Consider the following 24,155-nt stretch of genomic DNA (forward strand, 5'->3'; position numbering starts at 1 on the left):
CTCTACTTCTAAGCCATACCACAGGGGCCACAAGATCAATAATACGTTTCCTTCTTTGTTTTCCCCACTTTTTCCCTCTAGTTGTTTCCTCCCCTGGTTTTTTCTTTTACTTATGGAGCCTACAAAAGAACAAGGTAAACAGATAGGATGTTTCATAACCCAAATTGAACCAGAATTCCATAGCCAAAACAGATTTTTCAACCCAAAAAGAAGAAAAGAAACAAAACAAAAAACAAAAAAAGGGTTCATGAAATCCATATTCCAGTGCAGAACAGCATGTTTATATAGGTACAATATTACAAATATGAACAGCAGAGGTATATTCTATATTATTAAATTGCAAGAGAACTCACTTTGACTTCCAGATGATTGTACTACACATAATCATTGAAAGTTTAAGCTTTCTCATGAGGCACACTATCACTAAGATTTGAAATTTTGATTCTACCTTTCATTTTCTCGCTGCTACATTTGAAGAGTAAGAACAAGAAAAGTACTGATCAAAGCAACCAAAGTCATCCAAATAGTAGTAAACAATAATCCATAATGCACAGCTAATATCTCAACCAGCTAAAGTAATCAGAAGATGCTACTCATCATGAATACCTTCTTGAATAGATTTGCAAGCAGATTCTCATAAAAAAATGCCTTGATTTTGCACAAAACTAAACCCATAGCACCTAATGTATCTGCAAAATATTTCACAAGAATAGCATTTTTGAAACAACTGCACCTGCTCTTATTTTCTTCCTTATTACTTCTATATAATTGAGAAAGCTCACTAAATGCTTCTTATGAATACACATACGGTTTCGGAAATATTTATATATCATACCATTATGTGAAGCATCTCTGCAACAGCCATATAATGCACCATAATAAAACAAAACATATTAATAGGAAAAGAACAAAAAAAAGAAAGATACCCATTGGTGGTCATGCTCCTTCAAGTAGGCTGGTATATAATATTGAATGACTTTTGCCAGTTGCAAATCAGATAAATGAAGTACACAAAGGAAGGAAGAGAGCTAGTAGGAAAAAGAAGTAGAAAAAGAAAGAGAAGAAAAAATTTAGCATGCAAAATAGGTTTATTTTCTTGAGACCTAGAAAGGAATTCATTAGAGGTTCTAGTTCTCATGCATTTGAAATTCATTAGAGGGAGTGTGGGTTCTAATTCTCATGCTTTCAAGCAACGCCCCATCACTTCTCTGCTGCTGCTTCGGTGGGGGTTCTGGTACTCATCTGGTCAACTGCATGCACAGTGCTCTGAAGTTCCTCCCATATGGCTTTGTACACCATCCTCTGCCTATTGACAGCAGATTGTCCCTCAAAAGCTGATGAGATAACATCAATGCTGCAAATTTCATTGCAGTGAACTCAATTTTAGTAACTATAAGTACCAAACATGGATAAGTAACAAAAATCTTAAAGGCATGAATGCTATGAGACAACCAATAAGATCTTCTATTGTAATGAAAAGACAAAAGAACAGAGTGATGCAGGTACAGAGTGAATTAAGCACATGCTTCAGATCATAAAGGCAGGTGGATCTGAAGCATCCTACATGAAGATAACATATGAGACAACCTTTTTTCTGCATATTTGATATCTTGGCTACTAGTTATGTCACTACAACAGTGGTAGCTAGTAATGCCACTTACAGTATATCACCACCTACTAATCTCAATTTAAGCTTTAAAAAATCTAGCCTGGATGCCACCTCCAGTCTATGGCTGCCTAAAATATTTGAAAAATCAGCCTGTGCAGACTTCACAATGTTGTGCTGGTTTAAATCCCACTTCTGAAATCAAATTTCTAAAGAACAAAAAGAAAAAAAGAATGGCCTATAGGAATTCATAGCATGCTGTATTATTGCAGCAGCAAATTTGCAAGAGCTTTTGAGACATTTTAAACATGATTAAACTTGCATCAGCAGGACTCCTTGCCATTTGCCTAGAACTCCATCATAAGCTCACGAGGTAAAATCCCAAATCTATGCTTAATCAACATTCAACCCAAAAGTGTAAATTAATGATGATATGATCATCATCACACTCAATTTCCTTTTACTTCTTCATAACACTTGTGCAAACAACGTGTAATTGTACTTGTATATGATAATAGGTTTTTTCTGGAAGGATGGAGCGAGAGAGCGAGCGAGAGAGCGAGGGCGATGAGGGAGGTTTTCGCGAAGGAAAGCGAAGAAGGAGAAGAAGGAAAGAGGGGAGTTTTGGGGTGGAGTCAAAGATTTTCGAGATCGGGGTGGAGGAGAAACAGGGCAAAACCCAAATCGTTATTGAGGAAAGCAAGGGAGGGGTTTCTTCATGGGTTCGTTTGGGGCTGTTGAGTGTAGAAATACTACTGGACAGCCTGAACCAGTGTATTAAGGCAGAGGATAAAGGAAAATGGGAAAGAGGTTGGAGGGAGAATGGGAGAGCCTATTCCATGGTGCGGGATGAGAACAAAGCAGGGGCTTTCATTAAATTAGGGGTGGTTGAACAGGAAAAGAGAAGTTTCAATATCTTTATTCCAAAAGGGAGAGGCGAGAGAGGGGGGTGGAACCTCATGGCGGAGATGTTAAAGAAGGTGGTAGGAAGCAATGGCAAAAAGGAGAACAAGCAGGAGGAAAGGGGCATGTTGAAAGCAAGTATGGGGCAGTCGTTTGCAGATATGGTAAAGGGGGCGAATGGCAGGGAGGGGGAAGTGATAAGAGTGGAAGTCAGAGAAGAAGAGATCAGGGGGAATCTGCGTAAACTGGAACATTGCCTTGTAGGTAGCTGGAATTCTAACTCAGAGAATGGAATGGACATGGAGAGACTAGGATGGGTGATGGCGAGGTCCTGGGGGTTGCAGGGCAAGCTAGGGCTGGCAAGGATGGAAAAGGGCAGGATTCTCTTGGAGTTCCAGTTTGAGGGGGAAGCCGATCGTGTTCTATCCTCTGGAAGCAGGCGGGTGGGAGGTGTCCAGTTAGGGCTGGAACGATGGAGTCCTAGGTGTGGATGTGAGGATGAAGGTGGGAGCAGGAAGGAAGTATGGGTAAAGATCCTAGGGCTTCCAGTTTCATTATGGGTTCCGTCCATCTTGCGGAAAGTGGGGGACGAGTGTGGAGGTTTCGTAGCCATGGATTCCAAGACGGAGAAGATGGCGGAACTGGAATGGGCTCGCATCCGTGTCAAGAGAAGGAATGGAAGCTTGCCGAGCAGATTAGATATAGTGGTGGAGGAGGTGTGTTATTCCCTTATTCTCTGGTGGGAAGTGAGGCCGGAGATGAGGAAGGTGATGCCGGGCAGCCGTATGAAAGGAAAACACAGCGAGGAGGTCAGGGGTGAAGCTGCGGCACGCGCTACCCCGCGCGTTGGTGAGTTGGACAGTGCAAGGCCCGAGACGCTGCTGCTGCCTGCTGACGCGATTGATGGGCAAGTCAGAGGAGTGGGTGGGGATAGGACTGGCAAGCGGGCCAGAGCAGGGTCTGGAGCCCCGTCTCCTGCGGATCTGGGTCAGGAGGATGGGCTTCTTCAGTCAGGCCCGTCTGTGGGCAGGAAGGAGTCCAATGGGTCCAGCCCTCTTCCAAATCGGCATGGGGTGGCGTCTGATGGGGCTGGGCCTGATGAGGGTCCGCTATTCCTAAGGCCCAAGGAGGGGAAAAAATGATAGTGAGCCATCTAAAAGGGCTAAAGCTAAAAGGGGTGGTGATTGAGAAGGATGGGCCTGGGATTGGGCCATCCTATTCTAAGCCAGGTTGGTGGGCTGATGCAAACCCAGATATGGATGGAAATAATGGTCTGGTGGGGGAGTATTTAAGCCCGTCCCAGCCTGAGAGCAGAAATGGTAAGTTAGAGAGGGCTTCTCTATGGGCGCGGGACGAGTACAGTGAGGGAAGAAATAGAGAAGATGATTTTGTCAAAGTAAGGGAGATGGAAGACGGAGGGAAGCAACAAATGGCACCGTATCATTCAATGACTGATCGGGCTTTAATTGAAGAGGAATCGAGGTATGGGTCTATTCAGATTCAAAGGGGGGTTAGGGCCTCGGGGTATTCTTCTTTTTCCTCTCTTCCTTTTGATCGGGCTCCGGAGGGGGAGTTTTACGATCATTCTGGGGTTGCTTGTGAGGAGATTCAAAATGATACCCCGCTGAGTAGGTGTAAATCTGTTGATAATGGAGGTGGGAGCTGGGATTTGATCGAAGTCAACATTGTGAATAATAACGACAAGGAGTGGGAGAGAGGATCACAGTTGGCTGTGACTCAAGAAGCTAGAGAGGAAAGGGAGAATGGATGGGAGGATTGCAATCTGGCCAAATTTAGCCAGTTTTTGGGCTTCTCGACAGAAGGGCTGGAGAAGGAGATCTTGAATTTCCTGGCAAAAATTAGAAAAAGAAGAGAAAAGATATACAGTAGAGGTGTTTTAGAGAAGACAAAATTTGAAAGGGAGTTGAAAAGGCTGGAATGCTCAATAAATTATGAGGGAGGGAGCAAGCAGAGTAGTCCTTCACAGGACAGAGGGTGTCAAATTGTAGAAGTAAATGAAGCTTAAAGTTATGTGTTGGAATGTGAGGGGAGCTAATGATAGCTCTAAAAGGAAATTAATTAAAGCCGTTGTGAAAAGTCAGAAAGTAGATTTATTCTGTTTACAGGAAACGAAAATTCAATTGATGACTGAGTGGGTGGTTAGAAGTATAGGAGTGGGGAGATTCTTGGATTGGAGGGCATTGGATGCGTGTGGTTCGGCAGGAGGCATTCTGGTCTGTTGGGATAAAAGGCTGCTGGAGATGTTGGAGTGGGAGGAGGGACAATTCTCTATCTCTTGTCGTTTTAGGAAGGTGGAAGATGGAGTTGTCTGGGTGTTCACGGGGGTGTATGGTCCGTTTACCAAAAATGAAAGGGACTGTATGTGGGATGAGTTAGGGGCAATTAGAGGATTATGGGAAGAACCCTGGTGTGTAGGGGGGGACTTTAACGTTATTCTTTCTCAAAATGAGAGGAATAGACAAGGGAGAATTTCTGCAGCAATGAGGAAATTTGCTCAGGTTATAGATGAGCTAGGGCTGATCGATCTCCCGATGCAAGGAGGAGATTATACGTGGAGTGGGGGGCCTAATAATCTGTATTGGGCCAGGTTGGATAGATTCTTGGTTTCTTCTAGTTGGCTAGATCAATTCAGCAGCATGACTCAAAAAAGGTTGTCTAGGCCTGTTTCGGACCATTTTCCGGTGGTGCTGGAGGGTGGAACTGTGAGAAGAGGGCCTTCTCCGTTCAGATTCGAGAACATGTGGCTTAATGTTGAAGGGTTTCAAGAGTTAATCCATAGCTGGTGGCAGGGAGTGGAGGTGAGAGGCAGTGCCAGTTATAGGCTGGCTACAAAAATGAAAGCAGTGAAGCAAAAGCTTAAAGTGTGGAATAGGGAAGTGTTTGGGAGATTGGAAGATAATAAAGCTGCTGCCCTTCAATTAGTGGATCATTGGGACAAGGTGGAATGTGAGAGAAGACTATCAGAGGAGGAAACAATATCAAAAAAGGAAGCAAAGGACAGTTTTGCTAAGTGGGTCTCATTGGAGGAAACTCACTGGAGGCAGCATTCCAGAGAGTTATGGCTAAGGGAAGGGGACAAAAATACAGGCTACTTCCATCGCATGGTGGCTGCCCATCGTAGATTCAATCATATGGACAGAATTAAGATAAATGGGGTATGGATGACTGAGGAGAAGGATGTGAGAGAAGGGGTTGTTAATGCTTTCCAACATTTACTTATGGAAAACTCAGATTGGAAGGCGGATATTGAAATGCTACAGTTAGAGCATCTAAATCAGCAAGAGGCAGAGAACTTGGAGTACCCCTTCTCAGAGGTGGAAATCCATAGTGCCCTGTTGGAGATGAATGGGGACAAAGCCCCGGGACCGGACGGCTTTACTATGGCTTTTTGGCAAAGATGCTGGGGCCTGGTTAAAGAGGAGGTGCTGGAATTTTTCAAAGAGTTCTATGAGCAAGGGGCCTTCATCAAGAGCATTAACAATTCGTTTCTGGTTCTGATTCCCAAGAAGGGGGGGGCAGAGGATCTTGTGGATTTTAGGCCAATCAGTCTCTTGGGGGGGCTGTACAAACTCTTGGCCAAGGTGTTAGCCAATAGACTCAAAAAAGTGATAGGGAGAGTGGTATCAACTGATCAGAATGCTTTTGTAATGGGGAGGCAGATCCTTGATGCCTCCTTAATTGCAAATGAAGTAATTGATGCATGGCAAAAAAGGGGAGAGAGAGGTCTTATCTGTAAGCTGGACATAGAGAAAGCCTACGACAGTTTAAATTGGCAATTTTTGATGAAAGTCATGAGAAAGATGGGGTTCGGTCCAAAGTGGATGGGTTGGATGTGGAGTTGCATATCCACAGCCAAGTTTTCGGTGTTGGTGAATGGTGTGTCGGCTGGGTTCTTTCCTAGTTCTAAGGGGTTGAGGCAAGGAGATCCCCTCTCCCCTTACCTTTTTGTGATGGGGATGGAGGTGTTGAGCAATCTGATTAGGAGGGCTGTTGAAGGGGGGTTTTTGTCGGGATGTAGGATCCAAGGAGGAGGAGGGCAGCCTGTGCATGTTTCCCATCTACTTTTTGCGGATGATACTATAGTTTTTTGTGAAGCCAAGAAGGAGTTCCTAACTTATTTGGGTTGGATTCTATTTTGGTTTGAAGCCGCCTCAGGATTAAGGATAAATCTGGATAAAAGTGAAATATTCCCGGTTGGAGAGGTGGAAGAGATGGAGGAGATGGCTGCGGAATTGGGCTGCAAGGTGGGCTCTTTGCCTTCGGTGTATCTAGGGTTGCCTTTGGGGGCTCCTAACAAGAGCGTTGCCGTGTGGGATGGGGTGGAAGAGAAGATGAGAAGAAGACTTGCGCATTGGAAGCGTCAATATATCTCCAAAGGCGGGAGACTCATTCTTATTAAGAGCACAATGGCTAGTATACCATTGTATCAAATGTCTCTTTTCCGTATGCCAAAGTCGGTTGCGAGAAGGCTTGAAAAAGTGCAAAGGGATTTTCTTTGGGGAGGAGGAAACTTGGAAAGGAAAGTGCACCTTGTTAAGTGGGAGGTTGTGTGTACGGAGAAGGAAAAGGGGGGGCTTGGTCTAAGGAAGCTAACCCCGCTAAACAAGGCTTTGTTGGGAAAATGGATTTGGAGGTTTGCTTGTGAAAAGGAAAATCTGTGGAAGCAAGTGCTTTTGGCGAAATACGGGCAAGAGGGTCTTGGTTGGGTGACCAAAAAGGCTAATGGGGCGTTTGGAGTAGGGGTTTGGAAGGAAATTATGAAGGAAAAAGATTGGTGTTGGGAAAACATGGCGTTTAATATGGGGAATGGTTCCAAAATCAGCTTTTGGAATGACTCTTGGTGCGGTTGTACAGTGCTGTCCCAAAGGTTTCCTCACCTTTATGAGATGGCTGCTAATAGGAATGGCACAGTAGAAGAATTGTGGGATCAGAATGTGGGCCATGGTGATTGGGATTTAAGATTTGTGAGGGGTTTCAATGATTGGGAGCTGGAAATGGTAGGTAATATGCTCCATTTTTTGAGGGGGTTCAAGCCTACTTTAGAAGAGGATGCTGTTTTTTGGAAAGGGGGGAGAAACGGACAGTTTAAAGTAAAAGAAGCATACAACTTGGTGGTAAATACCGTGGCTAATAATTTCCCGAAGAACAACATTTGGGTGGATAAAGTCCCAACAAAAATTCTGTTTTTTGCTTGGGAGGCTACTTGGGGTAAGGTGCTTACGCTTGATAGGCTTCAGAAAAGAGGGTGGCACCTCCCTAATCGGTGCTTCTTGTGTGGTTGCGAAGAGGAGACTGTAAATCACATCCTCATACATTGTATAGTGGCAAAAGTCCTATGGGATATGATATGTGCTTTGGTTGGTGTTCAGTGGGTCTTTCCAGAAACTGTAAAGGAGGTCTTGTTAAGCTGGAGGGGCCCTTTTGTAGGGAAAAAAAGGAAAAAGATATGGAAGTCTATACCGTTGTACATTTTTTGGACCCTTTGGAAGGAAAGAAATAGGCTTGCTTTTAGGGGAGGGATGATAGATATTCAGAAACTCAAAAATTCTTTTGTCTGTAATTTATGGTGTTGGGCGAGAATGTATAGTGGAGAGAGGTCGATGTCTCTTATAGGCTCGTTGGAGTGGATAGCCTCCAATTAAGGGATGGTGGGTTTTTTGTTGTTTTTTGGTGGTGAGGCTTAGCTAATTTGTATACCCCCTGTATACGTGTGGCTTTTTGGCCTCTTATCAATATATTCTGTGCTTACTTATCAAAAAAAAAAACACTTGTGCAAACAACTGTAGGTTGATTGTAGATCAGGTTCTTATCAGAAAGGGTGGGATACATCCATCCATATTGAATTAAAGATACATCAATGGTACAATAATTACTGATTGGAGAAAATACAGGTCTGATAGAGGTGAAAAAGTATGGTAAGAAATAGTGTCCCTTGCACACCTATCAACTGCAGCAAATTCTATTCATTTTAGAAGTACATTATTAGTTTGGGAAATGTCTAAAATGCTACCTTTAGGTGATAACAAAAAGCAAAGTGTAGGCATGCTCATGAGGCTTGGCTCAAGTGGTAAAGGGTTGGGGAGGGTTTGTAGGAGGTTCCAGGTTCAACCCTTTACCACAATCCCATTAATGTGATAATTATTCCACTTAATGCATGGATGTTGTAAAGGTAAAATATGAATTATTCATTGTTGATATCTCAAATAGTAGTCTGTGATTACAGTCTTTCTTTTTTATAAACAAACAGAACATCTATTCATATTCAAATACTCCAGTCATACTTTTCATCAGTAACTGTATCTCATATTTATATTTATTTATTTTTTATAAGTATCTCATATTCATATTTATTAAGCCTCACTAATTTTTCAAATAATTATAATATAGTGATGCCATGTTAATAAAGGTAAAAAATAATTTATTTATTTTGCTGATAGTTCAAATACTCAAGTTTTTATTGTGCCATATTCATATTCATATTTATCAAGACTCATTGATTTTTTAAGATAATTGCAATATAGGAGTTAACATATTTGACAGTCATGTGTTTTTTAAGTACTTAAAAAAAAACCCAATTACAGCAGCATTTGAATGGACCAAGAGTAGATAGAAAGACAAACTTAGATCATCTTGACTTTAGAAAAAACCAGACAATTCTGGTCTGGTGAACCTTCTTTTCTGGATCATACTTAAAAGACCCAATGACAGTAGAATTTGAATGCTCCATTTTGCTTATACTTGTCAACTCAAGCAAGTTAATGGCCCATGTGGTTCAACATGTAATCTATCCCAATTTTACTAACATGGATGGTGTTGTGCTAACTATTTAATAAATGGATAATTCATGTTGAAGAGTCTCGACATGATTATTGAAGAATTTCTGAATTCCTTTATTGATCCTTTAGGTACACACCATACACATATATATACACAACTGACTGAATAAGAAAAAATCAATCTAGCTTGATTCTCTCCTAAAATTAGGAAACTGAATCATCCTAAATGATCTCTCCTTCTTTATTCCTAAAATACTTTCCTAAATTAAAAAACCCTAACTTTGAATGCCAAATTTCAACACTCCCCCTCAAGCTGGAGAATATATATCATATAATCCCAGCTTGCAAATTAAGTCTTCAAAGTTAGGCCTAGGTAAAGCTTTGGTGAGGATGTCTGCGGTTTGGTGCTTGGTAGGAACATAGTTCAATCTAACCGTCTCACTAGTCACCTTCTCTGTGATGAAGTGTCTGTCAATCTCAACGTGCTTGGTCCTGTCATGATGCACGGGGTTCTTTGCTATGCTTATAGCTGCCTGATTATCACACATCATCAGAATTGGAGATGAACTCGTTTGCCCCAGTTCACTAAGAACCCTTTTTATCCAAATCCCTTCACAGATTCCCTGTGCAAGAGCTCTGTACTCAGCTTCTGCACTACTTCTGGCTACAACTGATTGCTTCTTACTCCTCCAGGTAACAAGATTTCCCCAAACAAAAGAACAATATCCAGAAGTGGACCGCCTGTCAATGATGTTTCCTGCCCAATCCGCATCTGAGTATACTTCAGTGTCACGGTTCTCTGTCTTTCTGAAGAATAGACCTTTCCCTGGTGTCATTTTTAAATATCTAAGAATCCTGTAGACTGCTTCCATGTGTTCCTCAGTGGGGCTGTGCATGAATTGACTTACAGCACTCACTGCAAAGCCAATATCTGGCCGAGTGTGTGAGAGATAAATCAAGCGCCCGACGAGCCGCTGATATCTCCCCCTATCTACCGGTGTACTTTCTTTCTCGATACCAAGTTTCTTCTGACTATCCATAGGAATATCAATTGGTTTGCATCCAAGCATACCGGTCTCCTTAAGAAGATCGAGTATGTATTTTCTTTGAGAGACTACAATTCCCTTCCTTGATCTAGCCACTTCCATACCAAGGAAATATTTCAAATTTCCAAGGTCTTTAACTTCAAACTCCTCTGACAAATACTTCTTCAAATTCTGTAATTCCTCCATATCATTCCCAGATAGAATAATATCATCAACATAGACTATCAATATGGCCATTTTCCCGGCATGAGACTTCTTGACAAATAGAGTATGATCAGCCTGACCTTGTTTGTAGCCCAGCTTCAGGACTGCTTTTGTGAATCTATCAAACCAGGCTCGGGGAGATTGTTTAAGGCCGTACAAGGATTTTTGGAGTTTGCAAACCTGATTCTTTGCCATACTTCCTTCGAAACCAGGTGGTATTTCCATGTAGACTTCCTCTTCTAGGTCACCATTTAGAAACGCATTTTTTATGTCCAGTTGTTGCAAGCACCAATCTTGATTGACAGCCAATGAGAGAAGAATCCTGATAGTGTTCAGTTTTGCAACAGGAGCAAAAGTCTCCTGATAGTCTATCCCATAGGATTGCGTAAACCCTCTAGCTACCAAACGAGCCTTGAATCTCTCGACTGATCCATCTGCTTTGTATTTTATGGTGAAAATCCACTTGCACCCCACGGGCCTCTTCCCAACCGGCAAATCTGTGATAGTCCACGTCCCATTCTTCTCAAGTGCATCAATCTCATCTTGTACTGCCTTCTTCCATTCTGAAATTTTTAATGCCTCTTGTATTGTGTTGGGAACCTGAGTATCATCAAGAGAAGTAGCAAATGCTCTGTAAGATGGTGATAGCCCTTCATATGTAACATAATTCCCAATTGGGTGATCTGTACATCTCCTAACACCCTTCCTCAATGCAATCGGCAGAGTAGAATCATCAATGCTGGGAATTAACACCTCTCCAGCCCTATCCTCACCTATGTTCTCTTCAGGAAGACTTGAATTGGAGTCAATATATTGGCCACATGTTGACTGTGATCCGTGCTCTAATTCCTGTCTTTTCCTCCTCCTGATGTAAACTTGTAAGTTCTCATTAGCAAGTTGTGGGGCTATAGGTTGAATAGGCATGGGAGACTGGATGGTCATAGGAGATGGCTGGACTGATGACGGTATGGGTGTGGACAACTCAGTGGGCGCGAATTGAAAAGGATTTGGTGACTCTGAGTGAAAAGAAGGTACACCCTCAAGAAGAGACTCATTTGGTGACTCTGAGTGAAAAGAAGGTACACCCTCAAGAAGAGACTCCCAAACTTGATGTTCATTCATGCTCTCCCCCTGAACATGAGATTTGGGATAGAAGAATACATGTTCAAAGAAAGAGACGTCCATGGTGGTGTAAAATCTTTTGTTGGTTGGAGAATAGCATTTGTACCCTTTTTGGGTTGGAGAATACCCTAGGAAAATGCACTTATTCGCTCGAGGAGCAAATTTGCTACGATTTTGAGGATACACATGAATGAATGCCGTGCAACCAAATACTTTGAGTGGTAAATCAGAAGAGGCTACACGGGTGTGAGGAAATTGTTTTAAGAAAAGTTGACGTGGGGATTGAAAGGTAAGCACTCTGGATGGCATACGGTTAATCAAATAAGTAGCTGTGAGAATAGTTTCCCCCCAGAAATAGTTTGGAACATTAGAGGAAAACATAAGGCACCGGGCAACCTCCAAGAGATGTTTATTCTTGCGTTCAGCCACCCCATTTTGTTGTGGGGTGTCAACGCAAGAACTTATGTGGATAATGCCGTGATTTTGAAGATAAGTACTGAGACTACTAGTAAAGTATTCATTTGCATTATCTGACTTGAGGACTTGAATTTTGGAATTGAATTGATTTTGAACCATAAGATGGAAGGTTTGAAAAATGTGCCCGACCTCTGACTTTTCTTTCATAAGGAAAACCCATGTTACCCGTGTATGATCATCAACGAATGTCACAAACCATCGAGTGCCAGAAATATTTTTTATCCGGGAGGGACCCCACACATCACTATGTACTAGAGAGAAAACAGTCCAAGGTTTGTATGGGATTTGAGGATAGACTGTTCGAGTATGCTTTGCAAACTGACAAATTTCACAGTGATAAGATGCTGGATTTTTATTGATAAATAATTTGGGAAACAATTTTGCAAGGTAAACAAAGCTAGGATGACCAAGGCGATAGTGTAACATTATAATCTCACTATCTTTATTGACCTTAGAATTTGACACAGAATTGAAAGACTCTAACATACTCTGAGACTGTACGCAACTTGCTTGAGAAACTTGGTTTGAGAATTGACCACATGAGAGGAGGTAGAGCCCGGAACACAGTTCAGCACTGCCAATCATCTTCCCCGATTTCAAGTCCTGAAAAACACACAAGTTTGGATAAAATTTAGTAACACATTGGAGATCACGGGCCAATTTGCTAATGGACAAAAGATTACAATCCAAGTTTGGAACATGGAGAACAGAGTCAAGATACAAGTCTTTAGTAAGTTTTATAGAACCTGTCCCGGCAATTTTTGACTTTGAAAACCGGTAGTACTGCCACTGCCAACCTGGCTTAATAGTTTCTGTAGCATCTCCATCTGCTCTTTGTTGAATGGACTCGGCTCGGGAACAGAGGTGCTCTCAGAGTTGGCAGCCACGTGTGCTCTGCCATCTCTGTCAGACCGTGGCTTTGGTTTCCAATCAGCTGGTTTGCCATGAAGCTTCCAGCAAGTCTCCTTATAATGGCCTGGTTTCTTACAATAATCACACCAAGGCCTATCCCGTTTCTGACGATCTCCACCACTACTATTAAATGACCGAGTCGCAAGGGCAGAGGCATCCAATGTTGGGGCAGGTTGCTCTTTGGATCCCATCATCACTTTCTTTCTACTTTCTTCACGCCTAACCTCTGAAAAAGCCTCCCTGAGACTTGGCAGGGGTTTAATGCCCATGATTCGGCCTCTAACATCATCCAATTCCCTGTTTAGTCCTAGGAAAAACTTGAACAGTCTCTTTTGTTCCACAATTTTCCTGTATGTTGCTGCATCATCAGGACATTTCCATGAGTGAGTCTCGAATAAGTCAAGGTGCTGCCAATACCTTGTGAGTGTGTTGTAATACTGAGTAACTGTCTGCTCTCCTTGGCGGAAGTCATGTAGGGCTGATTCAACCTGAAAAAGTTCTGAAATATTTTCAGAACTTGAGTAAGTTTCTTTGGCTGCATCCCATATGTCCTTTGCAGTCCTAAACAGCAAGAAATTTTCACCTATGTCATTATTCATGGAATTGATAAGCCATGACATGATCATGCTGTTTTCAATCTTCCACTTCCTGAAACCCGGTTCTGTAGTTTCTGGCATGACTGCTTCTCCAGTGAGGTACTCATCCTTTCCTTTACCGCAAATGAACAGCAACACAGATTGTGACCACTGTAAGTAGTTATGGCCATTTAATTTGTGTCCTGTGATGAGAATAGGAGAGGAATCACTACCACCAAGGTTTGGAATTTCAGATCTGCCTCCTAATTCTGGTGACGTGACGCTGGATACTTGTGATGATGCCATTCCGTATTTCGTCATGGACCGGAAAGGTAGAAGAACACTTCCCAAGGCACGTGCAGGGATTGGAGTTGAGGAAAAATAGTCGGAGGACGTCGAAAAAGCTGATCGGAGGGCTCGCGGAGGCAAAAAGACCCCAAAAGAGGCACGTGCAGGGCTTGGATGGCAGAAACAGGTACGTGGGGTGGCTGGTCGGCGTCAGGCGAGCTTGGAGTAGGAAGCGCGTCGCCGGAAAGTGGCTCACGCGCCCTCACGCGCCGGCGCGTGAGATGCAGTCGCCGGCCGGAAAAACGCGCGTGGGCGGCGCGTGGATGGTTTTCTGGCTCCGGTGTTTTTGGAAAAGTTGTAGATCTCCTCCAGACGCTCCTTGCGGTGTGAAAAAAAGTTCGCCGGAAAAGTTCGCCGGAAAGTTCGCCGGAAAAGTTCGCCGGCGGTGAATGTTTTTCTGACGACGATTACCGACCGGAAAGCCTTTTCTCCCTTGGCTCTGAGAACAGGGACTGATGACCGGAATGAGAGATGGTCGGATTGAGAGATGGCCAGAGAGATTTGGCCGGAATGAATGATGGCCTGAATACGAGGTGGCCAGAAGGGATTAGGGTTTCAGAAAACTGGCTCTGATACCATGAAGAATTTCTGAATTCCTTTATTGATCCTTTAGGTACACACCATACACATATATATACACAACTGACTGAATAAGAAAAAATCAATCTAGCTTGATTCTCTCCTAAAATTAGGAAACTGAATCATCCTAAATGATCTCTCCTTCTTTATTCCTAAAATACTTTCCTAAATTAAAAAACCCTAACTTTGAATGCCAAATTTCAACAATTATAGACTACCAGGTTTAGGTTGGGCAAATTTTAAAAGTATTCTTATCTTAATACAACATGACTAATCACCATTTGTAGCATTAATAGATACACAAACAAATTCAAAATTTAAATCAACATACCTTATCCCACTTCATCATGAATTAAGCCCTCAAATCATCTCTCACCATTCTTCCCCTTTCTTTATGGCGACTTGTTGCTATTGTAGCCTATTAGCATGCCTTATCCCAATTATTTGGAGTCCAAGTCCAGGTTTGTAGGGTATTTTGCCTTTCTTTATACTTTCCTTTACTAAGCACTACTTCAGAGAAGTCACAGTGACATAAACAAGCACTTACTAGGAATCACCATCCCAATACACAATTTTTTGGTTAACAATTAAGCAATGGAGCACCAAACACCAAAGGAGGGGGAAAGATAAAAACTAGCCTAAAAAGGGCACTTCAGTAATCAGAACCCATTTACTTCACTTGTCATTTAACATAGTACTGATGAGAATACAACTTTACCTGACATGTCGGCCATCCCCATAAGCATCTTTTACAGAGACTGATTCTGCATTTAGATGTTCCTTAATCTGTTGAAGCACATTTTAGAGATATTGTAAATAAGGACCGGAAATCACATCTGGTAGAAAGAACATGGGAACCCTTATATCAACAACAGCAGACAATAAGAATCAACTTGAAGACAAAAAATAAAAAATAAAGAAAATAAAAAGTGATGGCACAAAGTAAAATAATTGCACAAATGCAGACAACAAACTCAGAAAAAACTTATTAAAGAAAGGTTCATTTTCATGGAAACCTCTCAAAAATTTGATAATAGAGCGGTATGCTGCTAGAATCCTTGGATAATTTGGTTGAAAACGTGATGATTAAGCAATAAAAATGTATCAGCACAAAGGATCAAACTACTTTATTAAGCTTGATTTTATCCTATGACTGACTGTAGCAATACAAACACTAAGGAAAAAGGCCGAGGCACAAGAGAGCAGATATCAGTCAACCTGTCAACCTATCAACCGTATTTATAACTTTTTAAGCAAAAGCAACCTTGAGCAGGATTTATGCTGGTCTATGCAAAAGCTAGGAACAAAAAATCTACTCATTTCCTAGTCTAAATAATGAAAGCTACTAGAATTCATGTGCTTTTATTATTATCATCATCATTTTCAAGTTCTTTCATTTTTAAGAAAGAAAATAAGAAATTCCTATGTTTGGATCACAAAAAGGAAGGAATCTAGGATCTTTGGTTTACCATCCAGAAAAACACCGAGGAAAATAAAAATAATGAAAATTATTTATAAATTTAAATATTTTGAAATTATGAGAAAATTAGAAAGAAATAAGGGGGGAAGCTATTAAAACTATCAGTAAAATTTGGAGGGGAAACATTAGATACAGTAGCCTAATCTCTCTCTACACCAACCTATTTTCCTTCTTTTTTTTTTTTCAAATAAAAGGTTACGTGCAAGGGCAAAAATGCCCTCTTCTCCTTCTTGACCATACATCCACCCAAAACCCTAATTGTAAACTCTCATTCTCCTCCATTTTCTCTTAAGAGAAAGGGGATTCAGAGTTAGAGTTTGGGATGGTGTAACAAACCTTTTATTTGAAAATAAAAAAGGCGGTATAGAGGGATCAGGCAAATATATTTAACATTTCCCGATTCGGAGAAGCATTTAAACCTATATTTTCTTCTTTCCTTGTATATTATTTCCCTCCTACATTGTCACAAACTTTCTACATCCAAACCAGCCCCAAATAAATTTGCTCCAAATTCATTTAGTTTCAAACCAATGTACCATTTTCTTCACTGTCTTTCCTTCCACTTTCTCCCCTCTATTTTCTTTCCTTTAATTTCCCATATCAGGCTAACTCAGCATCCCAAGTGAGACCAGAGCAACATCCAAGACAACCCTTACGCATTAAACATAACGTAAACTTTCCACACAAAACCAACCACAAATAGAAAGAAAAAAAAACTGTTACCTTATTCTCCATGGACTGCATTAGAGGGGAGTCGATTGAGCCAGGATCGTTTACATGAGTGGCTCGAGTAGTGAATCTCTGCACCACCATCATGAATTTAGGATCTCGAATTTGAAGCCGCTGCCTCTTCTGGAAACCATCGCCGAGACGATGCTGAGGGAGAAAAGAGAGGTTGGAGGATTGGAAAATGGGGAGAGGGCCGCGAAAGAGTCTGACTCGAGAGATTGAGTGCAGGTAGGGACGAATCGCTAGCGTCTTCGCCATTTTCGGATAATTTCTCCACTGCAACTCTTATTTATAAATAATAAAATAAATGCAATTTGGGCCACGACTTCATTGGATCGGACCGGACCGGCCAGACCGGGTATCCCGATGGGTACAAACTACAAACCAAGTGCGGGCTATATAGGACGGGTTCAAGACGGGTCAACCCGTCTGGATATTGATTGGCTGAGCTTTCTAACCTGTGGGGTGTTGCTTTTTTATTCTCCTCCCCTTTGCTTGTCCATACACCGTGTGTGCTTACACATTATCATGTCTATTTGATTTTTTTTAATTATATTTTAATTTTTTGTTTTTTAAAAATTAATTATATTAAAAGGTAAATATAATTTATAAATAAATAAATGTAGCAAATTTTTATTAAGACAAAATTTAATTTATAACACACTCTAACCTATTTGGAATCTATTATTGGATTCAAGAAAACAAAAAATTGTTTTCTAATTCAAAAATATGTATAACAAATTTTGAATTGTTTTAAAAAATTGTCTTAAAAACAGGATGATTTTTTTGATCAAATTTAACATGTTTTCAAGTTTTTTTTTTTAATATTTTAAAAACAATTAAAAACTCGCAAAAATTAAACAATAAATTTTAAGGAGAATATTTTATTTTTAAATTTAAACATACTAAGAAGTATTTTTTAAAATGTCATCAAATACGGTCTTACCTTTGCTTTTAAAGGTTGTTTAATAATGATTTTAGGAAATACTTTTAAAACGAGTTTGACAATAATTTTAAAAAGTGTTTTTACATTTTCTTATACTTAAAACTTTTTATTTTTCAAGTATTAGAAATGTTAGAAAAACTTTGTAAAATCACTGCCCAACCCAAATGTGTTTGACAGTGATTTTAAGAAATATTTTTTAACTCCTTTAACATTTGAAAGATAAAAATTTCAAGTATTACAAATGGTATAAACACTTCCTATACTAACTATCAAACATACTATTAGTCTTTGTGGTACTCGAAAAACAATGCTTTGATAAAAAATTTATTAGAAAGATAATTGAATTTTTCTAAAATTACTATCAAACGGACTTTTAATCTAGAAAAGTTGGGGAATTTCCTAACCTCCGAAGTTGTTCACGACCCACCACCTCCAGCACACCTGACTCAAATGAACAATGAACATAAACAAATTAGCCAAATGGCTATTAGTTACTACAACCTTTACTCAAATGTTCGTCTGCACTTTTGAGAACAATACTTGAACAAATTGATGACCTTGAATGTGAAAAGGAGCGGTTTATCTCATCAAGGTTTGTCCCCAACAAATGCGCGTATAAGGTTGCTTTTATTTGTCAACACATAGATGGCAACCTAAGCCAAAAAAGAACCATAGAAATTTATTTTTCCTTTCTTAAAGAGCATCCATGGGAACTGATGGAACAAGTTAAACCTGAAAGGGGAGAAAGGACTTCTATTTAGAGGCTATCAAAATTGATGGGGTCACGCAGGAACCTCTCCATCTCTCTTGCTCTGGTCTTTATGGACATATCAAACATCTTCTGATCGAATTCCACCAAGAATACTGGGATCAATCTGGCATATGATATTATACATGGGAGAATTAGAATTGCTTACATTATACCAATAAGCCTTTTTTTCCAACGGAATAAGTTAAGGGCGATACACTACATACCTCTGCTCAAGCTTCACCTTCTTCCCATGGCCGATTATATCCTGCAGTGTCTCCTTCAGTTCTTTCTCCTCTTGTGGGGGAAGGGGCTGGTACCAGAAAAGAGGGAACAAATTAGAAAGAGCAGAAAACAGCCTTTGACAAAATCCGTCAACCAGGAAGAATTTATCAGATACAACACATTTTGTTTCATTTTTTTTTAAAGTCCAAGGATTATATTTGCAAGCAGGGCACACAAGAATTTGGAGAAAGAAAATACTGAATCCACTTCAATTTTTATTTTTTTTTCCTAGGGCATCTAACTTGAGTAAAAAGAACTATGGCATATGAATCTAACAATTTTTTATAAATATAATGTCAAAGACTTTTATTTTTCAAACCAGAAACCTGGCATGCATACCAGTGTCATATGTCAATAACAGTATCCATCAATCAAGGAGCACTATCCAACAATTTAGTAGGAAACAGTTTCCTCTCTCAGGTTATTATTCAAGCTGGCAAAATTTGACCTAAATCTTCTAACAATTGTTGGTTTGGGATCACATGGTCTAGAGCACAAGTGACTATTGTAGGAGTCTAGTCGTTTAGGTATTAAATTTGTTTAGGCCAAATTGAAGTTTGTAGGTATGAAAGCCCAATGTGAGGCCAAGGAATTTGTTCTTTTTCTTTGCTGGAACGCCTCGGATACAACATATTTAACAGATAGGCGCATCAGACAATCTCAGACTCAACAATGTCCAGTGCATTAGCTTTTACTGCAGAGATGTACAAAGCAGAGGCATTGTTTCCAGAGCCCCCAAACAAAGGCAAAGGTACCTGAAATTTCATTGAGAAGGAACAGAACAAGATTAAAACAAATGAGAACCGAGATACATTGTAAGGTTTGATTGTTGATGATTGCAACGATCTCTACATCTTTAAGCTAGACAACCTGCAAAAGAGGATGGAAGAGATATAGATACTCATGCCCTGTGCCACAAAGCAACATTCGAAGCATAAAGACATTACAAAAGGGGAAACTGGAATCTGCAAGTCATTCATAAGTACTTCAGATACAAAGTATACAAAGTTGTCTCTAACTTTCCTACCAGGATGTCAAGCACCCTGGTCTGCCTCCCACCCTTGCCCACCCCCATACCACCCATAAACTTTGAGTACCAAGGTGAGGGATGGGGAGGTAAAAATTAATCCTTCTTCACACATGGACTTCTCTACTCAAAATGGGTTGCATCCCATATAAACTTAATGATATAGCTTTTCAATGAATAGGCTCAAAATGCTAAATATCTTTGACTACCACCATGCATGAAGGCCGCCTCTCCTAATTTATTTCATGAACAAGGTTCCTCCGATCAAAACAGTGATTTTTCTGGATTGCTAATCAAGAATGATTTTGATCATCTATTTCTAACAAAAATCCTGGAACTCAAAATTTTGATGAGAATTTTCAAAGCATCAAAACGAGAATTTGGCCATACTCTGGTGGAGACAAGCAATACATGTCTCCTAAAAATCTCCTTCCTACATATCCAAGTACAAAGAGGCTCCATACCTACTTTAGCTACCTGGATTGTTGCACTGCTTTCTACAGTCCATCTGCAGCCTTGATCAGTATACCAAACACTACGCTTGGGTCTTCAACATTTTCCTTCACAAGCTCTAGTTTGCTCACCTCAAATAGTTCCCTCCAAGCAAAAGACTTATCTATCAAAATCAAATAGAGAGGCCTTGAGCCACAATTTTATGAAGAGCAAGACCTTAACAATTAGTCCACATGATCCAGAGGTAGTAGATAAATTGATCAACTTGACATTTAAACATATATTTCTCAATTTCCAAAACTACTTTCACAGCACTAAATCTCTCTTAACTGCCAGAAGCACCCTTCAATTTGACATTTAAATATCCATCACAAGTTTGCAAGGCAGAAAATTCTGATCCATCTCCATTTTCAGATGGAAAACTTCCATCAAGGGCTTGTAAAAGAAGGAAAATTCTCTGCATTATCCACTCCATCAAATGTTATAAACATTTGATACAAGAGTTAGAATGTTGTAACCATGTACCAAGTCCTTGACACCTACTAGCCTTTATGCAATTCAAAATTGTTAGTTCAAAATCCTAGTCACTATTATCAAATGTGGAGTGCAAAAAGTTCAAGACAAAAGTAAAATATGCATGATTCAAAAAAAGGGAGAAGCTAGGACAGTAGCATCCATGACCAGGATTCAGCAGATAAAGAGGGATCACTCTTGAAAAAACATGTGTTGCATAGTAGATATTGACCTGAATCGGTTTTCAGATCATGGGCTTAATGGCTCATTGGTTCATGGCTAAATTCAGAATGATTAGCTAACTAGTCTTAATGATGATTGTCAAAGAAACAAGCATCCAATAAGCTAAAAACCTGTTAACACAATTCAGATTGTTGGAGAGTTTAAAATTTTAGAAGCACGAAGTTGGAAAAAGTTGTGTGAAGTCCAAAAGTGTCAATGAATTAGTCTCCAAGCATGCTTCCCTAAAAGAGTAAGTTTCCAGCATGTATGTTGCAATTCAAATATTGAATAGCTGATACAATCTGAAATTTTTAAATAAATAAATAAATAACTCCTCCTATACGTAACAGAGACAGTGCACAGTAAACTGATGGTAACAATTCAACAAATTAAACCTTTCATGCGCCCAGGAAAAGGAGAAAGAGGAAAAAAAGTTAAAAACACTGTAGAACATCCCATCTGTGACTTCAAATCTTTGTTTGGATCTAGGCGATTACTTAAAGAAATAAAAAGAAGATAGAAGTGAATTCCAATTTCTGTTATTTAGTTATGCTAGCAAACATGAAACATGATGAAAATTATTTGAAAACATACACATTTTTGGACTCTTCATTCTCTATTTAAGAAACAAAAACAGTGGAGACAGGGTCAAGAAAAGTTGTTTTGTTCAGATTTGTAAGTGCCTTTTTATTTTCTTTCCTTTTTCCTTCCTTTTTTTATTGCCTTTACTTATCTCTTGCCTACCTTTGTTCTCAAACTTTTGAAGATCCAAATGGAGTCCAAAAAGTTTCCAATCCCTTCTAAATCACTACCACCCATTTGGGTTGACCGGGTCCCCTCAAACCTGTTTTTAAACAATTGCCAATGAATTAACTTCCTACATATACTGATAGGCATGCATAACGACACATACTGATTCAAAATGTTTTAGTGACCCAAAAAGAGCAGTTTGGCACACAAGTCCTCCCAACCATCTTGAAAATGGCGGTTCCACCAATGGGATTTTGATGGTACAACTCAAATTTTCAAATCAAGACACTGCCCAATAGTTCTGTATCAAAGCTTTTAAGTCAAGTTTCTCCCAATGGAAAAAGTTACCTCAATTTTCCGTTCCTTTGCTCCTGATGCAGTGGCATGATTCCTTGAGAACTGTATGAATAACGTGGATAAAAATCAGACAGGACAAAGAAATGAAGCGAATAAACAGAAAAGTAGATATATGATTCGTAAAAGGTCTTTGAATATTATTCCACAAAATAATCACACCAGGGATGCTTTTAACAAAAAAAATTGCACATGGCATGTCAGAAGATCATATCCTACTCAACCTATTAGTTGGAATAAATGGTTACTGCACAGCCTTTGAAAATATGCTACATAACACAAAAAGCAGAAAACTTTTATGCCATGTTTGGTAATGAGGAGGAGTGGAACGAGTATTTAATTCCTTTTCTCATCCATTCTCATATTCGGATAATTTAAGTGATAATGAAAATAGAACCAATAAAATCTCACTTAAAAGTAGATTTTCAATCTATCAGTAGAATTGGTAGGAGGAGGTATTTTGATTTCCTAGTATAAGTTATTTTTAGAAATGCATTCCAAAAATCAAAAGATTGAATACTTTTTTGGATAAGTTGGTTTTAAAAATAATTTTTTATTTTGATTTTGTAAAAAATAAATTGTAAATTCAATTTATATAACATAAAATAAATTTAATTCAAAAAACAATTTTTTAATTACAAATGAATTAAAAATAGTAATTTTTAATAATATTATGGTAAAATCATAAATTATATATATTTTTATAAATAGGATATTAACTTCTCATAAAAGTATAATTGATTTATTTTGTTAAAAATAAATAATAATAATTTATTTAATAATTGCTAATATTATTTTTAAAAATTATTAAACTTATTACTTTGTTTTTAAAAATTGTATTTTAAGAAAAACAACCAAACAATAATATTAATTTTTAAAAATAACTTTATTTTTAAATTAGAAGCCCAAATAGGTTTTTATTATTTAGTAGAAAAAGCTCTCAAAGATGTTTCTTCTTTAAATAAAAAAAAAATTATTTTAAATAATATTTATTGATTATTGTCAATTTATTTCTTTTTTTCATTCTCATTCCATTACTTAACATTAAAAGGGAACAAATATTCATTCCAACCTTATATTCATATATGCATCCAAATACAAAAATTGGAATCATCAAATTCATTCCCATTCAAGAAGAAATAGGAATGGATAAAAAAATTTCATTCTCATCCCTATTCCCATGAACCAAACATGACGTTACAGTGGGTAGTTTCTGTTTGGTTTTTCTCTGCTATAACAGAAAATTGTGGAAACAGAAATCTACATGGAAAATGTTTTGATATTCCCAGAAGACAATTTTCAAAAAAATGTGCTTTGCAAATACATTTCCAGGACCATTAGTTTTCAATTAAATAAAAAACTAATTATAAAAATCACAGAAATGACTTTTGCATTCCCCTCTTTGGCGGGTAGAGGTTTCATGTCCTTAGCCCCAGCATTTTGAGATTCAAAATTCTATTTTCTTCTGCGTTCCTAAGTTTTTCTGGGCAACCAAACATATTAAAGACGAAAAACAATTTATCTGACTACAGCATAATATTTAAGGAAAAACTACGCACAAAAAAGAAAAAAAAAAAAACAGCTAAAAGCTCAGAGAGGAGAAAAACTCAAGCCAGAGAAAACAAAAGAAAACAGAAGAATTCGATCGCTTTAAGCAGCAACGAAGTGAAAACAAATGAAAAAATGCTTTTTACTTTCTCTTGTTTTCCCCTTTTAGTACCTCGGAAGAATTGAGAGCAGGGCAGAGTAGCGACCGTTGAACGGGCGATCCATGAGCGGAGATCGAACCGGATTTCAGAAGCTTCTGGAGAAGAGGGAGGCTCGAAGATCTGAAGCGCCCGCACAACGCCATTTCGTTTGCACTTCCTTTGCTCTCTACGAATGAGGCTAAGAACTTCCCGCCTTCACAATTCCAGCAAATCAAAACAACCCAAACCAAAAACCTAATACCAAGACTTCACAATTCAACCAACAAACAAAATAAAAAACCACGATCAAAACCAGAGCGATCGATGCTTAATGACGATCGACGGAACGCGTTGGAAGGCAAAGAGAGTACGTTTTTAACGCGCGCACGTG

The 24,155-nt window shown here is 39.3% G+C and overlaps 2 protein-coding genes across 3 annotated transcripts; both read right to left on the reverse strand.

Moving 5' to 3' along the window:
• Positions 1-810: 810 nt before the first annotated feature.
• LOC117933776 (protein BOLA4, chloroplastic/mitochondrial) lies at positions 811-17,053 on the reverse strand. Its single transcript, XM_034855306.1, has 3 exons — positions 16,773-17,053; positions 15,288-15,355; positions 811-1,354 (listed from the first exon to the last, which is right to left on the reverse strand). The coding sequence occupies exons 1-3, from the start codon at positions 17,034-17,036 to the stop codon at positions 1,201-1,203; spliced, it is 486 nt and encodes a 161-aa protein (XP_034711197.1). The 5' UTR covers positions 17,037-17,053; the 3' UTR covers positions 811-1,200.
• Positions 17,054-18,026: 973 nt separating this feature from the next.
• LOC117934096 (ATP synthase subunit O, mitochondrial-like) lies at positions 18,027-24,100 on the reverse strand. Of its 2 annotated transcripts, XM_034855711.1 has the most exons (5): positions 23,797-24,100; positions 22,071-22,121; positions 18,700-18,785; positions 18,457-18,599; positions 18,027-18,377 (listed from the first exon to the last, which is right to left on the reverse strand). In XM_034855711.1, exons 1-4 carry the CDS (start codon positions 23,926-23,928, stop codon positions 18,482-18,484), a joined length of 387 nt encoding a protein of 128 aa, XP_034711602.1. In that variant the 5' UTR covers positions 23,929-24,100; the 3' UTR covers positions 18,027-18,377; positions 18,457-18,481. The 2 variants fall into 2 exon arrangements, with proteins under 2 accessions (XP_034711602.1, XP_034711601.1); XM_034855710.1 differs by having other exon boundaries at positions 18,027-18,599.
• Positions 24,101-24,155: the final 55 nt, after the last annotated feature.

The sequence above is a fragment of the Vitis riparia genome, chromosome 16 (assembly GCF_004353265.1).
Source record: "Vitis riparia cultivar Riparia Gloire de Montpellier isolate 1030 chromosome 16, EGFV_Vit.rip_1.0, whole genome shotgun sequence".
Classification (NCBI taxonomy): Eukaryota; Viridiplantae; Streptophyta; class Magnoliopsida; order Vitales; family Vitaceae; genus Vitis; species Vitis riparia.

What these genes read in the sequence shown, in the direction of transcription:
- LOC117933776 (XM_034855306.1), bottom strand. Translation starts at nt 17,036, where the DNA reads ATGGCGAAGACGCTAGCGATTCGTCCCTACCTGCACTCAATCTCTCGA. An exon ending in TGCAGTCCATGGAGAATAAG is followed by an intron (nt 15,356 to 16,772) that starts GTAACAGTTTTT and finishes GTGCTTCAACAG; the next exon opens with ATTAAGGAACATCTAAATGC. An exon ending in GGGGATGGCCGACATGTCAG is followed by an intron (nt 1,355 to 15,287) that starts GTAAAGTTGTAT and finishes TGAAATTTGCAG; the next exon opens with CATTGATGTTATCTCATCAG.
- LOC117934096 (XM_034855711.1), bottom strand. Translation starts at nt 23,928, where the DNA reads ATGGCGTTGTGCGGGCGCTTCAGATCTTCGAGCCTCCCTCTTCTCCAG. An exon ending in CTGCTCTCAATTCTTCCGAG is followed by an intron (nt 22,122 to 23,796) that starts GTACTAAAAGGG and finishes TTATTCATACAG; the next exon opens with TTCTCAAGGAATCATGCCAC. An exon ending in AAGGTGAAGCTTGAGCAGAG is followed by an intron (nt 18,600 to 18,699) that starts GTATGTAGTGTA and finishes ATCATATGCCAG; the next exon opens with ATTGATCCCAGTATTCTTGG.